Consider the following 19835-nt stretch of genomic DNA (forward strand, 5'->3'; position numbering starts at 1 on the left):
TGTCTGTGTGTATTCCTGTCAACGTGAGCCCAGAAAAACACTGAATCAAACATGGCCCTGGAAGCATCTCTCCAGGCTGTGTAAGTTCACTCACGTTACCAAGCCCAGTGTTCAGCCTCTATTCACTATACACCACTGTGTGTTTACCCCTTGTTTGTTTTTTTCCCCAGTTATTATGCTCAGTATCCTTTCAAAGGCGTTTTGTTGTATAATCATCACACTGCAGAATCCCAATGACAGCAGCAGAGGACCTGTGTTTGTAGCCTTGCTAATCCCAGTCTGAATGAGCCCTGGGGTCCATCCAAAGGGTGACTGGAACAGCAGCTGACCTGAGTTCAGATACTATTTCAAATCGTTTCAAATACTTGATCAGTGTTTGATTGAGCTTGCCTGGTTTAATGAGTCAATAGAATGGTCAAAAACTACAACGCCCACTCGTCTGGTACTCCAGGCAGGCAAAGCAAATACTCAAAGCATTTGAAAGACTTACAGTACTATTTGAACCCAGGTCTGCACTGCAGTGCCTTCAAGGCCCAGTAATCATTGCAGCAGACTCATGTCACACCTCCAGCATGGCGGCCGTAAATATGGCACTAAAAAGTCCAAGTGGGTCTAAATCAGCCAAAGATAGGGGAGATCTGTTTGACAGCTGACAATGACGGATGTTTTGGGTTGGGTCAGTAAAAAAAAAATCAAGCCTTTGGTTGGTCTGTACCATTTCTTCCAGTGTGTTAGAATGAGCATTTTTATGCATTGGAAATTCAAAGGAAAGATGGCTCGATAGGCAGCTCAAGCTTAGCTTTGGCTACGTTTAGACAGGCAGACCGATTCTGATATTGTTTTCACTAACTGTTTTTTTGACCAATCAGATCCGCTATTACAAAGATCTGGTGTGACAATATCTGGTGTGATTGGTCAAAAGACCAATTGGTGGGAAAAGATATCAGAATTGGGCTGCCTGTCTAAACACAGTCTTTAGTGTTCTAGACTAGAGGGAAGAGAGGAGGCTGTATTCATTTTGTGGCACGGCAATAACGCATTCATGAATCACAAGTTTTTCATTACAAATTCTTCTTTCTATTGCCTTTTCCTAGTGATAGATGGCTACGATTCTTGGAATTGGCAACACCCAGGCAAACTGTAAGCCAGTCAACATGAGCAGATTTAAGCAGATTCTATGCAATCTGTCCAAGACTGTCATATTTTTGGTGCATTTTCCTTGACTTAAAGTATTGCCACAAACAAATCCAAATGTGTTCTGGTAATCTAAAGAAAACAGGGAGATCATTCTGTTTAAATTGAATTCAGTGTTTTTCTTACCCTTTGTGGATGATGTCAGCAGAAGGAGGTCTTTTAGAGGCAGTCCCATCCTGGTGCACCTTCCTGTCCAATGACAACGGGGCATCTCTCACTGGGAGGCCCAGAACCAGCGTCTCCTTGGTAACAGAGACGGTCTCCTCACCTTGCTGATGGCCTATGTGCTTCTTGGCATAGTCAAATCCCTGCACATGCTGGGACAGAGAGGGTTTACGATGACATATGATCTGTGGTAAAGTAAAGGAGAATGACATTTAATTTACAGATAAGGTAAATGACAAAGTTGGCTCGGTGAGCTCTGATTTCTCTCAGTCAGCAAGTAAAGACTACTAAATGTTCAAACGAAATGTCTAATAGCACCTTTGAAGTTGGGATATATTGGAAGAAAGAAATTGACAATTAAATTGGTTTATGATTTATATTATACCTAGGCAGTTTCTTTGTTTCACCAAATTACTCTCATTTCATGAAGCCTCTCTGCATTGCAAAACAGCGAAATGAACAGAATGTACAGACAGATACATTTGTTTTCAAATTCAATTTTTTTTGGAAAACTCTAAATATGTAAATACATTATATTCAATGTTTTTCTAGTGCATGTGGGGATAGAAAGGGAGAATACAACCTCACACAGCTTTAATAATTCAAGTGTCTTGCACGGTGCCATCAATTGCATCACCACACCTGGTTGTGAGATAAATCGACACACTGTTTGTGCAGACATCTTTACCTCATCCTGAGATTAGTGACATTTCACAACAGTGAGAGTCTGGCTGAGATAATGTATGAGGACAGGATGGCTTCATCCTATTGGACAGTCACAGTCAGGGGGAATGTTTCTACAGATGAACCTTGAAGGCTGAGCTCAACAGAGACATGTTTCACTGGCAGGAGGCAGACCTATCTGTCCACTTGATGCGGTTAACTTTATAAATGGCCTCCTTTCATCTTTCAACTGCCCAGTTTGATAAAGACATGGAGCTGATCCGAGACTCTGCACAAGGCTACTCTGTGATGTATTCGACAAAGATGGATTCTGTGTTTTGACTTGGGCTCCTTTGGTATACTGATGGAGAAGGAGAGGTTTGATTATTATTATTTTTTTTAACAAGGGACTTTTTGTAAAGAGACCTCATGGCAGAACCACTCTAAACAACTAAATTATGATTGACATGATATTTGTTTTCGTTGCACAAACGGCCAAAAATAAAGCCACGTGACGGACTATACCACATACTGTGTTTGGAGAGCAATGAAATACGCTCACGTATTGAATGATCAACGCAACAACAACAAACACCCATGCAGACTGAAGCCATGCCATTGATTTGCAGCTTTGCGTCATTGTCCCACTTTGATGGATAATTATGTGCTGGGACTGGTGTTTCGAGAAGTCCACTATCTCCCTAGTGGGTTAGGCTCTGCTTGGTATTCTGTCTTCATTCCCAGAACGTTTGGACACAAACACATTCCACTGCAACAGACTGCTCTTTGGTGGAACCAAAGAGCTCAACTCAGCACATTTACCACTAATGTCCTTTTGTCATATCGCCACAAGCTATTCATAAACCAAGTAATTATAAGAACGTGTGTCTAATTTGCGCATGCGTGCCACATCTCTGGATCAGCAAGGGACAGAGAGAGAAATCTGCCTCGCAGCATCGCATGTGAATCTCCTTTTTTGGTGCCGTTTCAAATCATTCATGTCACATTCAAAACCAACCCAGTGACATGAAAGGTTCACAAACAGTTTCACAAATCATCAAAGCCTTGAAGCACTGTACTCGCACATGTAAGATGTTGTTGGCAAATATGGTGCTAATTGGCCAGGTTCTGGGAGAGGAAGTCCTATCCTACTGTCCTATTTTTACTTGACACTAGTGTATGTCTGACCTTGTCCTACACCATAAACTGGAGCTGGCGCTTCTCTTTTCCCATCCAAAAATATGCACTGATGTTACATCTCTTCTTCTGGAGGGAGTGATTTTGGTGTGACGTACAGAAGTTACACATTATCTCTATTCATCTCTATCTCTATTCATCTCTATCTCTATTCATCTCTATTCATCTAAATGGCACAATATTTAATCCAGTAACAAAATTACTGATCGCTTGGATTGCGCCACTGAGCCACTGGCTGGTATGAGATGAGAAGAAGCCTGGTGGATAAGGACGTATAAAATGGCCCACTGATCGTGGACGATAAGCCATGGTGAGCCCACTCCACCCCTTCCATTGATTCCCCCCAGGCACTGTCAACATGCATTTATTCACAAATAACACTCAGTCAATACCTGGTGGTGATAACTGCCCTCCCTCCGATAGGATGTCTAAACAAGAAGACAATTAAAGGGACATTTAGCCGAGGATTCACTTCCATCACATTAACCATCTGGATTCTCATTTCGCCGCCCCATCATGCTTATTGAGCACCCATCACTATCGTCACCATTGGCTAGAAGTAATTGAGCGAACTCAAGACAAAGTGTTAAGACCCGCCCAAGATAAAGACATTTCTCGGAACTGCGCATTAAGGTGATAAGAGATATGCAAAGTTCACCTTAGAGCGGGGTTTGAAGCTCCTGAAAGCGCCCGTCTTGAAGATGACCCTGTTCCTCTTGCACAGGATGGCGGTGACCATGGCGACAACAACCATCACCAGGGCAACAGGCGTCAGCACAGCCATGATCCACAGATTGGCAGGCGGGACCTTTACCACAGCTGTCGGGGAACCATGGAGACCAAATAAATACACCCATATCTATCAATATGTATTTTTGTTTGCAATCATTACAAAATGATTGAGGCACATAGCTATTCAACAGGCTACGAGACAGATAGAAGTGCTTCAGCCTGAGCATAACTAAAATATACTGCAATAACTCCTATGCATCCATCTCTTTATGACTGAAAAAGCTAGTTCTGTAGACTTCATGTAAGAGAATAATGTTAAGGCTGTTTGGTAAAGATGTGTAAAAAAAAATAATAACCTACGATCAGCTTGGAGCAGGACAAAGTAGCCCAGAGTGAGGGCCATGGTTTGGGAATCCAAGGTACTGAGGGTCTTAGCTGCAGTGGTGCCAGTTATGGGGGCACCATTCAGTTGGGCATAGTAGGTCATTTCGGCTGAGTTCTTAGGCCCCGGGAGTCGACGAATGCCAACCATCTAAACAAGAGCAGCACAATTTGGTGGATTCGGTGCTGTCATATGGCATGAGACATGCAGTGCTGTCATATGAGACATTGCAAAAATACAATAGCAGTAATTATGTATTTGAAACACTCCAAAAATAACAGCACTCAGGGAACACACTCATGGGATTAATATGAATCAGTGGAATTCATTGTATTTTAGTATAGATCACATGTTTAATGTCCATAATACGTCATAATGGTTTCATCACGGGCTGTGATTAAAGCTTGCCATAAAGAAGGGGGAAGGGAGTGTTAAATGGAAGAGCTCAACATCCGTTACATGAGCTCTCTCCCCCCTCATAAAACCTGATCATCTGTGACGTTACATAAAAATGTTAATCTGTGACAAAACCTAAAAGGGGACATAGAAATTCCGTGAATCTTCATAAAGTAGTGAAACTCTGGGGCAAGTGAACATAAAATGGGACTGAGTGGTTTATCAGTGAGTGAGCATGCAGTCCCCTGTGTGTGTGTGTGTGTGTGTGTGTGTGTGTGTGTGTGTGTGTGTGTGTGTGTGTGTGTGTGTGTGTGTGTGTGTGTGTGTGTGTGTGTGTGTGTGTGTGTGTGTGTGTGTGTGTGTGTGTGTGTGTGTGTGTGTGTGTGTGTGTGTGTGTGTGTGTGTGTGTGTGTGTGTGTGTGTGTGTGTGTGTGTGTGTGTGTGTGTGTGTGTGTGTGTGTGTGTGTGTGTGTGTGTGTGTGTGTGTGTGTGTGTGTGTGTGTGTGTGTGTGTGTGTGTGTGTGTGTGTGTGTGTGTGTGTGTGTGTGTGTGTGTGTGTGTGTGTGTGTGTGTGTGTGTGTGTGTGTGTGTGTGTGTGTGTGTGTGTGTGTGTGTGTGTGTGTGTGTGTGTGTGTGTGTGTGTGTGTGTGTGTGTGTGTGTGTGTGTGTGTGTGTGTGTGTGTGTGTGTGTGTGTGTGTGTGTGTGTGTGTGTGTGTGTGTGTGTGTGTGTGTGTGTGTGTGTGTGTGTGTGTGTGTGTGTGTGTGTGTGTGTGTGTGTGTGTGTGTGTGTGTGTGTGTGTGTGTGTGTGTGTGTGTGTGTGTGTGTGTGTGTGTGTGTGTGTGTGTGTGTGTGTGTGTGTGTGTGTGTGTGTGTGTGTGTGTGTGTGTGTGTGTGTGTGTGTGTGTGTGTGTGTGTGTGTGTGTGTGTGTGTGTGTGTGTGTGTGTGTGTGTGTGTGTGTGTGTGTGTGTGTGTGTGTGTGTGTGTGTGTGTGTGTGTGTGTGTGTGTGTGTGTGTGTGTGTGTGTGTGTGTGTGTGTGTGTGTGTGTGTGTGTGTGTGTGTGTGTGTGTGTGTGTGTGTGTGTGTGTGTGTGTGTGTGTGTGTGTGTGTGTGTGTGTGTGTGTGTGTGTGTGTGTGTGTGTGTGTGTGTGTGTGTGTGTGTGTGTGTGTGTGTGTGTGTGTGTGTGTGTGTGTGTGTGTGTGTGTGTGTGTGTGTGTGTGTGTGTGTGTGTGTGTGTGTGTGTGTGTGTGTGTGTGTGTGTGTGTGTGTGTGTGTGTGTGTGTGTGTGTGTGTGTGTGTGTGTGTGTGTGTGTGTGTGTGTGTGTGTGTGTGTGTGTGTGTGTGTGTGTGTGTGTGTGTGTGTGTGTGTGTGTGTGTGTGTGTGTGTGTGTGTGTGTGTGTGTGTGTGTGTGTGTGTGTGTGTGTGTGTGTGTGTGTGTGTGTGTGTGTGTGTGTGTGTGTGTGTGTGTGTGTGTGTGTGTGTGTGTGTGTGTGTGTGTGTGTGTGTGTGTGTGTGTGTGTGTGTGTGTGTGTGTGTGTGTGTGTGTGTGTGTGTGTGTGTGTGTGTGTGTGTGTGTGTGTGTGTGTGTGTGTGTGTGTGTGTGTGTGTGTGTGTGTGTGTGTGTGTGTGTGTGTGTGTGTGTGTGTGTGTGTGTGTGTGTGTGTGTGTGTGTGTGTGTGTGTGTGTGTGTGTGTGTGTGTGTGTGTGTGTGTGTGTGTGTGTGTGTGTGTGTGTGTGTGTGTGTGTGTGTGTGTGTGTGTGTGTGTGTGTGTGTGTGTGTGTGTGTGTGTGTGTGTGTGTGTGTGTGTGTGTGTGTGTGTGTGTGTGTGTGTGTGTGTGTGTGTGTGTGTGTGTGTGTGTGTGTGTGTGTGTGTGTGTGTGTGTGTGTGTGTGTGTGCCCGCCTCACCTGGACGGTGTAGCTCCCGACAGTGGTGGCCCTTCTAAAGCGGCTCCCCTGACTCCCCTGACGCCCAGACACCAAAAAAAGCTCAGCCAGCCGCTGCTCCATTAAACTAGCAAAGCTCTGATAATTCCCTTCCAGAGAAGAGCTGTCAACATCCTGAATTACTGCAGAGCAGTGGAGCACAGAGAGAGAGAGAGAGAGAGAGAGAGAGAGAGAGAGAGAGAGAGAGGTGGAGACGGGGAGGGGGATGTGAGGGGGGAGAGAGGTGGAGACAGGGGGAGGGGGAAGTGAGGGGAGAGGGGGGGGAGAGAGGTAAGAGGAAAAGAGAGGGATAGAGAGGTAATGGAGAGGTGGGATAGGGACAGAGGAGGAAAGAGAGGTTTGGTCATTCCTCAATTTAAAACTTGTAAGTCATATTATAGTAGGGCTGACCTGGGCGCACTGCAGTCTCATCACGACAGTGGCAGAAAGGTGTGCCATTTAGAGTCCTCTCACAAAACAGGGCCTCCTTCACACCGAGCATTTATCCGATGTGATCTCACAGAAACAGATGTCAGGAAGCTCTAAATAATGCATCAATAGGATTCGGGAGGGAAAGGAGGAGCTCAAAGATGTTGGGAGAAGAAACACCACAGGCAAATGTACACAACACACAGTCGACCAAAGCACTAACTAACTAGCAGTTAGTGAAAATCAATGACAGTTTAAATTACCTGTGATCACCCAGTAGTGCTTTGTGGCAGTGGATGTGTTGAGGTTGTGGTACTCTAGTGCTGTGGAGTGAAAGGGAGAGAGAAAGAGAGAGGGAGAGCAGAGATGAGAGAGAGGTTACAGAGAGTAGGCTTGGGCAATATACCGTTTATACCGTATACAAGGGGCTGCAGGGGTGCGTGCTCGGCCACTGCTTATAACAATAAGTTAAGTATAACTACAAGAAATCGAAGATGTGCCAAATAAATTATATCCAGCTCAGGAGTCCAGCTATGCATTTGGTTGGCTAACTTGAAAGCTACGTGGCTTGATACCAAGATCAAGCCTCTTGGTTACAGCAGAGACATTCAATCCCATTCTGGATCAAGATCCCTGTTGCCGAAAATAGTTTTGTGCTTAAAAAAAATGCATATATACAGTCAAAAGTTTAGAACACCTACTCATTCAAGGTTTTTTCTTCATTTGACTATTTTCTACATCGTAGAATAATAGTGAAGACATCAAAACTATGAAATAACACGATGGAATCATGTAGTAACCAAAAAAGTGTTATACAGTATAAAGATTTTAGACTCCGCAAAGTAGCCAACCTTTGCCTTGATGACAACTTTGCACACTCTTGGCATTCTCTCAACCAGCTACATGATGAATGCTTTTCCAATAGTCTTGAAGGAGTTCCCATATATTCTGAGCACTTTTGTGCTGCTTTTCCTTCACTCTGCTGTCCAACTCATCCCAAACCATCTCAATTGAGGTCAGGGGATTGTGGAGGCCAGGTCATCTGATGCAGCACTCCATCACTCTCCTTCTTTGTAAAATATCCCTTACACAGCCTGGAGGTGTGTTGGGTCATTGTCCTGTTAAAAACAAATGACAGTCCCACTAAGCGCAAACCAGATGGGAATAGTATCGCTGCAGAATGCTATGGTAGCCCTGCTGGTTAAGTGTGCCTTGAATTCTAAATAAATCACAGATAGTGTCACCAGCAAAGCACCCCCACACCATAACACCTCTTCCTCCATGCTTTATGGTGGGAAATACACATGCGGAGATCATCAGTTCACAGCATTTATTTGGGTTGCAATTTCTGAAGCTGGTGACTTTAATGAACTTATCCTCTGGGTTTCACATTCCTATAGTGGTTCTCATAGAGCTTGATGGTTGTTGCTATCTCCCCCCCCCCCCCCCCCCCACACACACACACAAACCTTGTCACAACACAACTGATTGGCTCAAACACATTAAGAAGGAAAATAATTCCACAAATTAACTTTTAAGAATGCACACCTGTTAATTGAAATGCATTCCAGGTGACTGCCTCACAAAGCTGGTTGAGAGAATGCCAAGAGTGTCCAAAGCTGTCATCAAGGCAAAGGTTGGCTACTTTGCGGAGTCTAAAATCTGTATACTGGTTACTACATGATTCCATATGTGTTATTTTATAGTTTTGATGTCTTCACTATTACTCTGCAATGCAGAAAATAGTCAAAATAAAGAAAAACCCTTGAATGAGTAGGTGTTCTAAAACTTTTGACCGGTAGTGTATAACAAGGTAATTAGAAATGCCAGACGGGCAAATTTTTCTCACTTGATCACTACTAATCAGAATTATTTGAGTGCTCTTCTCGATCAGTTGATGGCCTGATAAATCCAAAATGATGTGAACTTTCTTGCACATCTAAATGTGATGAGTTTGTGGCATATTACAGAGATAAGATAACCAACATTAGGATGGGTGATGACTGATGACAGGCTACCAAGCAAAGGCACAATGGATGCATTTTACCTGGTTGACACAGACATGCGCAGGAAAGTGATATCACAACTTCAGCCATCTACCTGCATTCTCGATCCTATCCCCAGCACCTTCGTCAAAAATGTTTTTAATTGAAGAAGTGTAAGCTATTGTTAATCACTCCCTGGAGAAATTGGTGTTCAAACAGCAAAATTATTTTTAAGTGCCAACTGTAATTTAAAAAAATGCAATCTGGTTTTCGTGCCAACCACAGCACATAGACAGCCTTAGTTCAAGTGATAAATTATCTTAGAGCCAACACAGGCCAAACAGCTCTCTGTCCATGTACTTGTAGATTTAATAACCTCTACAGGATTGGTGGGTCCCTCTCGGGACGGTTGAGCTTAGGTAGGCTAATGCGATTAGCATGAGGTTGTAAGTAACAAGGAAATTTCCCAGGACATAGACGTATCTCATATTCGCAGAAAGCTTAAATTCTTGTTCATCTAACTGCACTGTCCAATTTACAGTAGCTATTACAGTGAAATAAGGCCATGCTATTGTTTGCGGAGAGTGCACAGTTATGAATTTGAAAAGTTCAAAATAAACCAATTAGGCACATTTGGGCAGTCTTGACACAACATTTTCAACAGAAATGCAATGGTTCATTGGATCAGTCCAAAACGTTGTACATACACTGCTGCCATCTAGCGGCCAAAATCTAAATTGCGCCTGAGCTGGAATTATACATGATGGTCTTTCTCTTGCATTTCAAAGAAGATGGTACAAAAAAATACAAATATTTTACCAGATCTAATGTGTTATATTCTCCTACATTCATTTCACATTTCCACAAACTTCAAAGTGTTTCCCTCAAATGATATCAAGAATATGCATATTGTTGCTTCAGGTCCTGAGCTACAGACAGATAGATTTGGGTATGTTATTTTAGGTGAAAATTGAAAAAAAGGGTCCGATCCTTGGGCTGCATTTGACACTATTGACCATGAAGTCCGTCTGGACAGACTGGAGAGGTGGGTTGGCCTCTAAATTAGTTTACATAACTCAGAGAAAATACATATCAAATGTTGAGTTCCACGAGGTTCGATTTTGGGTCTGATACTGTTCAGTTTATATACTGTATGTTACCCCTTGGCAGTGTTATCAGAAAGTGCAGCATTGATTTTCACAGCTACGCAGACGACACACAACTTTACATTTCTGTGTCACCAGACGACTTTAGCTCCACAGATAAATTATTATACTGTATTAGTGATTAAAATACTTGGATGGCTCACAACTTCCTCCAGCTAAATCAAGACAAGACCGAGGTACTCATTGTTGAAGCCAAAGCACAGAGAGAGAATCTAGCCGCACATTTGAATTCATGGCAATAAAGATAAAACACCAGGTAAAAAACCTAGGTGTTACTTTAGATTCTTAACAATTTTTTTTAAGAATGTGACTAAAATAGCTTTGTATCACCTGAGGAACATTTTCTCTCTCAGGCTGATACAGACAGACTCATCCATGCTTTTATTATAAGCAGGCTTGACTACTGTCATGCTCTCCTGTCTGGTCTACCCAAGAAAGCCATTGGTGAACTGTAAAACATACAGAATGCTGCAGCATGGGTACTGACCAAGACCAGGCGGCGAGCCCACATTAAACCGGTTTCAAGGTCTCTGCACTGGCTGCCTGTGAGTTTTAGAATTCATTTTAAGATTCTTCTATTGGTTTTTAAATCAATCCCTGACTGTGCACACCAATACATGTCAGACATGCTTTTCAGTTATGTACCCAGTCGGTCCCTCAGGTCCTCTGGCACTGGCCGTTTAACTATCTTAAAACCCAGGACCAAGAGGCATGGAGAGGCAGCCTTTATTTATTACGACCCCTGTCTCGGGAATTGCCTGCCAAAGAACCTGAGGGGGGCCGAAACTGTGGACATATTTAAAAGAGATCTTAACACGTCTTTTTAGCTCCCCTTTTCATTTGGGTGCTTTTTAGTTGTTCAGTTTGTGTTATTCTTTGTGTTTTTTTACATTATGCTTGTTGTGTAGTGGATATTTGAGCTTTTATTAGTGTTTTCCTGTAAAGCACATTGGGTTGCATTCCATGTCTGAAATGTGCTGTATAAATAAAGGGTGATCTGATTTGAAGGGTTCAAATACACTGAGTGTACAAAACATTAGGAACACCTTCCTACTATTGTGTTGCACCCCCTTTAGCCCTCAGAACAGCTTCGATTTTGTCGGGGCATTCGACTCTACAAGGTGTCGAAGGCGTTCCACAGGGATGCTGGCCCATGTTGACTCCAATGCTTCCCACAGTCGAGTCAAGTTGGCTGGATGTCCTTTGGGTGGTGGACCATTCTTGATACACACAGGAAACTGTTGAATGTGAAAAAGCCAGCAGCGTTACACTTCTTGACACACTCAAACTGGTGTGCCTGGCACCTACCCCATTCAAAGGCACTTACATATTTTGTCTCGCCCATTCACCCTCTGAATGGCGCACATACACAATCCATGTCTCAATTGTCTCAAGTCTTAAAAATCCTTCTTTAACCTGTCTCCTCCCCATCATCTACACTGGTTTAAGTGGATTTAATAAGTTACATCAATAAGGAATCATAGCTTTCACCTGGATTCCCCTGGTCAGTCTATGTCATGGAAAGAGCAGGTGTTCCTAATGTTTTGTACACTCAGTGTATAAATAGAATATTATTTGATCTTCCCTTCGTGCTCAAATCATCCATTCTCTGAAGAAACACCCAGAAGGTGATGCAAATGATTGCAGGTTAGCATGAAGTGAGCTAATCTGCACAATATTGGACCATAACGTCACCTTTGGACCATAACGTCACCTTTGTCAATTAGTTCAACATCCAATTATCAGTACTCTGCTGGTATAATGAAATAAAGACACCATTCATATTTTCATGTTCAGACCCCACACTTACAAACACGCAAACTTAAGCTTTCGCTGAGGACAACACTCAGTGGAAATATGACATATTTCTGTATAAAAATGAAGAAAACAAGACGAAAATGCCACTGGAAACAACTATCACGCAAACCCTTCCCGTGATGCCCTGGGGCACTTACGCTCAGCGATGATGAGCGGGGGGAAGAAGAGGAAGTAGCCCACCAGCTCTGCGGTCAGCTGGTTCAGGAGACCGCTGGAGACGGTTCCGTTCAGCACCGCGTTCTCATTCTTCACCACATAGACCAGAGACACGGCAGGAGAGCCAATCACCTGGGCGGTGCTCTGGATCTGAACAAACACAGACAAGGATGTTGTACAATATCAGACATGTCGAAGTAAATACAACACGCTAAACAGGTATGCTAATTGCATGGGATTGAATATGGCCCAAAGTCATTAACACACCTCCACAGAAAGCCCGCTGTAAGATTCCAGCACTTTGTCCTGAGCTTCCTCAAATGCATTCTCCAGCCGTTGTTCCATCATTTGAACAAAACTGCAGGAGTTGACATTGTCTTCTGGGGCTACAAACCTGAGAACTAAAAAAAAACGCAGAGCAACAATCAATATACCAGTAGAGTACATTCAGTTACAGAACGTAAGAGCGCAGTACAACATTTTCTACAATAATGGTCACATCATTCAGCAGTGTTACATGTGTTGTTGTGGAGTGTTGTCCCTATTGGGCCTTACCTGTTTTGAGCTGCAGATGGACACTGAGGCTGGAGGCCCAGGGGGCTACAGGGACCAGAACAGCCTTCACCAGAGGACTGTGCTGCCGGATGTCTGCCAGCACTTTGTCAAAGCCATAGGTATTCATTGTCTCCACCACCACAGATGCTATGTAGACCGTTTTCCCACTGGCTACATAGTACCCAAGAGTGACATTATGAGGGCTGCAGAGGTCCCGTTCAACCTGAGAAGAGAAAACGTGTTGTTTATGTCTTGATCGCTATCGCTAACACCCAACACAATTGCAGTGGGTCAAGGTTTCTGGTCCTATGTACTACCACTCACTCCTCTCCAGTCTCCACCAGTATGTGTTAGCTAGCTATCCCCGGACACATAACTATGCAGCTTGTGTTTGTGTTGTTTCCTGCCGATCACTTCCGGGCTCAGTAATAATACATGGGTTCTGATGGGGGAGAGAAGAGGACTGGGATAGAGCAGCAATCACTGAATTACACCTCGGGCAGACAGACAGACAGAAAAACAGACAGAAAAACAGACAGCACAGGTAGGAAATCGATGGACTTAAACTGAGTCAGCCATCATATAGAGAGAGAGAGAGAGAGAGAGAGAGAGAGAGAGAGAGAGAGAGAGGGAGAGAGAGTGAGAGAGAGAGAGAGAGAGAGAGAGAGAGAGAGAGAGAGAGAGAGAGAGAGAGAGAGAAAGCGTGAAATAGAGAACAAGAGAACAAGAGAACTGAATAACGGACGTGTCTGAAGAGGAAACGCCTGCAATAATAGGTTTTAATCATTCAGCGAGTAGGGTCAATAAAGAGCTATTCTCTTCACATACTGTTAACAGCCTCTATAAAGCAAAGCCTATTCACCATTCAAGATGCCATTTATCATCATATTGAAATCCATTCACCGTTAGTCACTTCAGTCTCCTCCGCTATCAAAGTGAGAAATTGTACCCCATGAATAGTATGGCTAAGAGGGGAGCCAGAATAAGTAAATACACTCACTCTAATTCCTAGAGCTCTGGCCATCCAGAGTAACTAATATGAAATCCTTGTCCCACAACGTGAACATGGACTATCAACATTTAAACAGGACTACGGCACTGTATTCTGTATTTGATGTGGTAGTTGTTCTTCTCCAGTTACACTACAGCAGTAACAACATCCTAACACAGAGAGTAGAGAGCAGAATAATACGGACCTGGACATAAACATTGGTGTCGTTGAAGGCCCTCTGTAGAGCATGGGTGAGTCCTTTAGACAGATTCTGCCTTGTCATGATATCAAGCCTGTTCCTCCACAGCTGCATGGACAAAACTTTGGAGGAAAACAAACAGTTATATATATATATATATATATATATATATATATATATATTTTTTTTTATGAAGGTCTTCATTAGGGATGTAATCATATGGTGGCATCTCAAATCTTGTTTTATTTATTTGGCGAAACAGAGTACACTAACGAACGGTTTTCAAACTGAGCTGCTGTTGATTGAGTGCCCATACTGTACCTGTTTTGACCCAGGTCTTCTCAGTGATGTTACATGGTAGATGCTCCCCTTCAGGACTGGTGGGGGTTGGTTCGGTTGTGGTCGGTCCAGGGGTTGTTCCTTTGGTGGTGGTGGGGATGGTCAAAGTGGTAGTCGGTGCAATTGTGGTTGTAGTGGGAGCGGTTGTGGTTGTGGTCGTGGTTTGGTCAGTTGTGGTTGCCATCACTGTGGTCTCTTGGAGGGTGGTCACTTCCTGTGTGGTCGTAGTGGTCCAGGTTGTGGTTGTAACCGCCTCTGTGGTCGAAGCTGTGGTGGTCTGGGGTGTCACAGTTGTGGTGGTCACGGTCAGGGGCGTGACGGTCGTGGTGGTCACAGTCGTGAGCTGTAGACTGTCATTGGTCACAGTGTCTGGTGTTGGGTTGGTGTGTGCTGCTGTGGTGGATGGTGTAGTGGTGTTGGTGTCAGCCCTTGCAGGTGTAGTGGTGTTCCATGTGTGAGTGGAGAAAGGACTAGTCACATTGTCTGGGAGGGTGGCGTCGCTCTCCCCCAATGTGGCCAGAGAGGACACTGGGACTGTAGGTAAATCTGGGTTCGCAGGCAAACTGCTGTCTCCCTCCTCTGCAATGAAAGAAGGAGCAGCTTTTAAATTATTTCAAAAATCGGTTCATATCAGGTGAAAAATGTCCCGTTTGGATGATGTCCCATAATGTGAGGATGAGGTCAGACCTGGAGAGGCAGCATGATAGAGGGGATGGAGCAGGGTAATGTGGGACTGAGCTGGACCGAAAGAAAATGGGATTTTGAGGGAATGAAGGTGCAGAGCATAATGATGATGACGATGATAATGATGACGATGATGGGGATGATGATGAGGATGATGATGATGATGATGACGACAACGCTGATGATGATGACGACAACGATGATGACAAGAAACCAACGTCTCTCTAGTGTGTAGAGACACTAACAACAGTCATGAGGCGGGTATGTACGTATATAACATTACGATAGTTTTTTTTCCTTCTACAACAAGATGAGGTTGATTATTGTTTGATGACGTGTCCTACCTGGGCTGGTGTTTGAGGTGCTGTTGGTTACAGGTGCTAAAGACAAAGGGTCTGTTGTTCCTGCTGTTTGATTGTCACTGTTGATGGCTGAGGAGGAGGCTAAGGAGGAGGCATTAGCTAGCACGGATGGTTGCACAGGCTGCTCTCTGGTGCTTTCTGCTGTCACCCCTGATGGGTCTGTTGGGTCCGTGGGTATGGCTGGAGGGGCCCGGGGCCCGTCCTCCACTGGCGTTACCCTAGCAGAGAGGTTAGAGGGCACGGCTGGGTCCTGAGGCAGAGCCGCATGCCTTGATGACTCGTTGTAGTGCCCTTCATCTGGAAAACGAGGAGAGAGATGGGACTTAAACAGCAACTGAAAGCATGTAGATGCAGCATGGAAATGTAGAAACACACACACACACACACACACACACACACACACACACACAGCACTCCATCATGTATCAACTAAAGTGACAGGATACAAATGCGACAATAATTTAACAGTTTTTGAACACAAGAAAGCACAGCAAATGTGTTTATTCTTCCATGTGGTTGGTGGCACTGAGTTGGCAGTGCATGTAGTCAGGCACGGATAGAGGTTTACCTGTGCCTGAGCACCTGCCCCTGTGCCCTCTCACTCTCCAAGTGCTCTTTTGGGTATTTGTATCATTATTATTTTTTTGTATACCGTTTTTGTCGTTGGACCCAAATATCGTTGTGATGTCGTGAAGTTCACCCCCCCCCCCCCCCCCCCCCCCCCCACCACCACCACCACCACCCCTAACATGTTGGTCTGCCCTGTGCCTGTACGGAGTCTGCCCTGTGCCTGTACGGAGTCTGCCCTGTGCCTGTACGGAGCTCACGTGTGCCCGTTTGTGCTTTTCCCCAGTCTGACCTGCAGGGTACAGAGATTGTGTGCGCCCAGTATCCAAACATGCATGGCTTGAGAATTGACCGGTCGAGTGTGGGTAGCAAGCTATTTAGTTTAAATATCAACATTAGGCTACTACCAGAACAGCATAACACTTGATTTAGGCTACATCATCATCAATATTCAGTCTGGTTGGCCTACACACAGCAGCACTTCATCATTTGTTTCCTTATAGAATCATAGCTATGGGAAAGGTGCTGGAGGTGCTGCAACCCCCTGATGAATTTAAATACATTTGCCAAAGTTGTAGAATTAACTGCCGTATGTTAAAATATAAATGAAATCCTTCAGAACAGCCTACTACACCATGAGTAGACTTATAACATAGCCACAGAGGAGCCATAGCTTCTTTTAAAAAATGGCCTACCTGTGGATTGTGTGTCTATCAAATCTATCAGTGAACAGCATGCAGACAAAACAGGCCTTTCACTAAATTTCTAATACAATCCAGGGAAAAGAGGTTGGAAAGCAAATGGCTCCTACTAAAAAGTGAAGACTATAATCTGTCTGCTGTAGGCTACCAAAACTATTATCTTTAACATACATATAGGCCCATTGAGCAAACATTGTTTTACAAAGCAAAACAAGAGAGAGATAGGCTTTTAGCACGAGTGCATCAGCCATCGGCGAGTGAGCTGCGCAACGTTAGGTATTTTAGTGAAACTGGAAAGCTTTTTTAGGACTCCTCATACTGTACAATGTGTGTCTCCAGACACCTAGGCGTAGGCTAATCTATTGATGGATTCAAGATGAGGTCCTTTTGAATTCTCAGTTTGTTAGTGTCAAAGTAGCCTGTCGTGATCATTTGTGAGGTATTGAAAAAGATTCTGTGAGGTATTAAAAAATATTCTGTGAGGTATTAAAAAAGATTCTGTGAGGTATTAAAAAAGATTCTGTGAGGTATTAAAAAAGAGGCTCACAGGTAGTTTAACCACCATACACTCAAATTCCACACAAGCCACTAGCCAGCCAGCCAGCCATAAATCATGAGTTAGAAGGTTATGAATATTAGGATATATCATCAAATTATTATTTAAGAGCACTGAAGCTAAATAGCAATCAGTAAAACAAATATTTAACGAGCTAACGAGCTGATTTACATCAATCATCAACCATTTTGAACACCTGCCCCCTGAAAGGTCTGTGCACGGCCCTGCATGCAGTGACGTGGGCTGGTGTAGATAAAATGGCCAAATTCTTGTCCCAGTCCGCCCCTGGCTTCACTGACGTACAAGGACGGTTTCCAATAGACCATTCCCTTAATGTCAAACAGAAGTTAACCAGAACGTGGTTACCATGTTCTTAGAATATGTAACATTAATGTTCCTGTCACATTTCATGGAAACGTTGCAAAAGCATACCTGCGTCTAGTTTATTATGGGTTAGGAGACTATTCCATCAACGTCCCACCAAACATACACAGTACATGGTTGCCATGTTCTCAGAATATAAGATACTAATGTTCCAGGCATGTTTCATGGGAAGGTTGCTGGAACATACGTGTCCAGTTTTCTGAGGGTTAGCCACCTAGAGTCGATTGATGCACCCGTGCATCACATGGTGATGCAATTTTGAATATCGAATAGCCCCCTGTATGTTTACGCAAGATAATTAGCATTTCTTGCAGTGGCTGCAGCTCAATGACCTCTTTCCGCCAATATGACGTTTGTGCCTATTCCATAACATGGGGCTTGTAAAAGAGGTGTTTTTCTACACGTGAGAGGATCCGGACAAGAGAATGGTCACAAAATCGTCTGTATAACAATCATCTCGCTCTACGACATCCACAAGCTTTACTGCAATCGTCTGAACTCTCTGAGAACATGGTAACCATGTATTGTATATGTTTGGTGGGACACTGATAGAATATTATCCTAACCCTCAGAAAACTGGACACAGGAATGTTCTTGCAGCATCCAATGAAATGTGTCTAGAATATTAATATAGGATATTCTGAGAACATGGCAACCACGTTCTGGGTAAGTTCTGTTTGACATTTAGGGAACGTTCTCCTAACTCTAATTCCAAAACATGCAAAATAGGTTCTCAGGAGAGTTTTGCTTACATACATAGAATGTTCACCTAACTAACTGAGAACTAGACACTGAAACATCTAGGCACCATTACGGCTAACATTACAAAAACATTCTCTCTCTCCCTAGAATTGTTAGCTGGGAAGGCAGGAACACGTTAATTCTCCATTTGACTCATCAATCCCAGAGGCCTGATGATGACATCCTGACTGTCCCCCTATGTTTCTCATCAACATCGTCTCTCTCTATAACCACATCTTGAAAGCATGAAATATTGTTCTCCAAAACGCAGCCTGGCATTGCCCCCTGTCAACAACATGAGTGGTACGGGGAGAGGCCGACGTCAAAACTATGGAGCAGAACATTTGAGGATACAAACACTTCTTAGTCATCCAGGAGCAGTATTATGAAACCGTGACAGAGGGAAAATAATCTTAATAAGTAGGTCACTTATGTTTTGTTCAGGATGAGCACAGGGAATTAATTTAGACGCTCTCAAGTACATATCTGGGGCACACATAAGCAGCTGCTGTGATTTAAAAACATATAATCTCAACCTACGAGGGAAAGCTAGTGCGTTGAATCAGTGCTGATACGGTGGTGGTGTTTTCAAAGACATATTTTCCTCAGTACAAGTGAACGATGAGGAATGGGCAGCTAGCAGGGTTTATTGCCTTCTATAAGGGAGACGATTAAATACTGGCAGACCTCCAGAGCGCATTTGTACTTCCGTACCGAGCACATGCTTCCCCCACACTCTAAATCTATTCATCGGAGGATTGTTTAATTAAAAGGAAGGATTTCCGAACCAGGCTGGCTTTGTACAGTACAACCAGGCCTGTGCTTACATCCCCAGGATGCAAGCCCACTGTCTTCCATTAACACTACCTACTGGACTGTTCATCTCAAACAATGAGTCTAGCAGGAACTAGCATCGCTTAATCCTACAAAAAACTCAGATGAACCAATCATTTAAAGCCCTACATGAATATATATATATATATGACAACGAGTTTGTACGTTCTTTATAGTAAACATGATCAGGAGATATTTATCCTAAAAGACCCTATAGGCTCAGCAGTGGGAGTGTGACAGTATTTGGTGTCTTCAAGACAGGACACACTGAAGACCTCTCCTGTATCTATCCTATCCCCCCACAGAAAGCCACCTGCTCTAACAGGGGGCAACATAAGGGCCCTCCCTCAGCAGCACTGAGAGATCACTGAGAGGCTGAGCCATGGCAGTAGACAGCAAAGCTCCTCCATTGGGCTCCTATGAGAACACATGGCAGCTCCAGCCGTCCTGGGACTCATGAAGAACCTCTGCCCATTCAAAACAGTGAGCCATTGGGGCAGGAAAGAGGGACGCATGGAGAAACACAGTGCACCACCATCCAAGGCGCAGGTGGTGAGGAGGGGGCCTTTGGGAAGTGTCCAACTGAAATTAAACCCATTGCGACAGTGTGGTGTGCTTTCCATGGAGTGACACCTTTCCAACAGGATGTACAGATACACACTTCCTGAAACTATTCATAGTGTCCATCTGTCTCTCTGGGTTGAATATTGG

At 44.0% G+C, this 19835-nt stretch overlaps 1 protein-coding gene and 1 long non-coding RNA gene across 13 annotated transcripts in view; one reads left to right on the forward strand and one right to left on the reverse strand.

Annotated features, from left to right (window-relative positions):
• LOC149985523 (uncharacterized) overlaps positions 1 to 19835 on the forward strand; it is a 509038-nt gene that overhangs the window by 302804 nt on the left and 186399 nt on the right. The window lies entirely within an intron of this gene.
• The window catches only part of LOC110523913 (UPF0606 protein KIAA1549L), a 38686-nt gene that overhangs the window by 7863 nt on the left and 10988 nt on the right, over positions 1 to 19835 (reverse strand). For 8 of the 12 annotated variants that reach the window (XM_036978506.2, XM_090232803.1, XM_090232784.1 and 5 more), the window contains exons 2-13: positions 15324 to 15638; positions 14278 to 14874; positions 13963 to 14078; positions 12767 to 12989; positions 12479 to 12612; positions 12193 to 12361; positions 7350 to 7409; positions 6640 to 6800; positions 4312 to 4483; positions 3878 to 4038; positions 3612 to 3647; positions 1321 to 1511 (exon numbers count right to left, since the gene is read on the reverse strand). In XM_036978506.2, the coding sequence (XP_036834401.2) occupies positions 1321 to 1511; positions 3612 to 3647; positions 3878 to 4038; positions 4312 to 4483; positions 6640 to 6800; positions 7350 to 7409; positions 12193 to 12361; positions 12479 to 12612; positions 12767 to 12989; positions 13963 to 14078; positions 14278 to 14874; positions 15324 to 15638 (2335 nt within the window). The remainder of the gene's footprint in view (positions 1 to 1320; positions 1512 to 3611; positions 3648 to 3877; positions 4039 to 4311; positions 4484 to 6639; positions 6801 to 7349; positions 7410 to 12192; positions 12362 to 12478; positions 12613 to 12766; positions 12990 to 13962; positions 14079 to 14277; positions 14875 to 15323; positions 15639 to 19835) is intronic. The other 4 variants (XM_090232823.1, XM_090232829.1, XM_090232843.1 and 1 more) reach the window with 1 other exon arrangement.

Source organism: Oncorhynchus mykiss, chromosome 1, assembly GCF_057628025.1.
Source record: "Oncorhynchus mykiss isolate SJ-2025 chromosome 1, ASM5762802v1, whole genome shotgun sequence".
Lineage (NCBI taxonomy): Eukaryota > Metazoa > Chordata > Actinopteri > Salmoniformes > Salmonidae > Oncorhynchus > Oncorhynchus mykiss.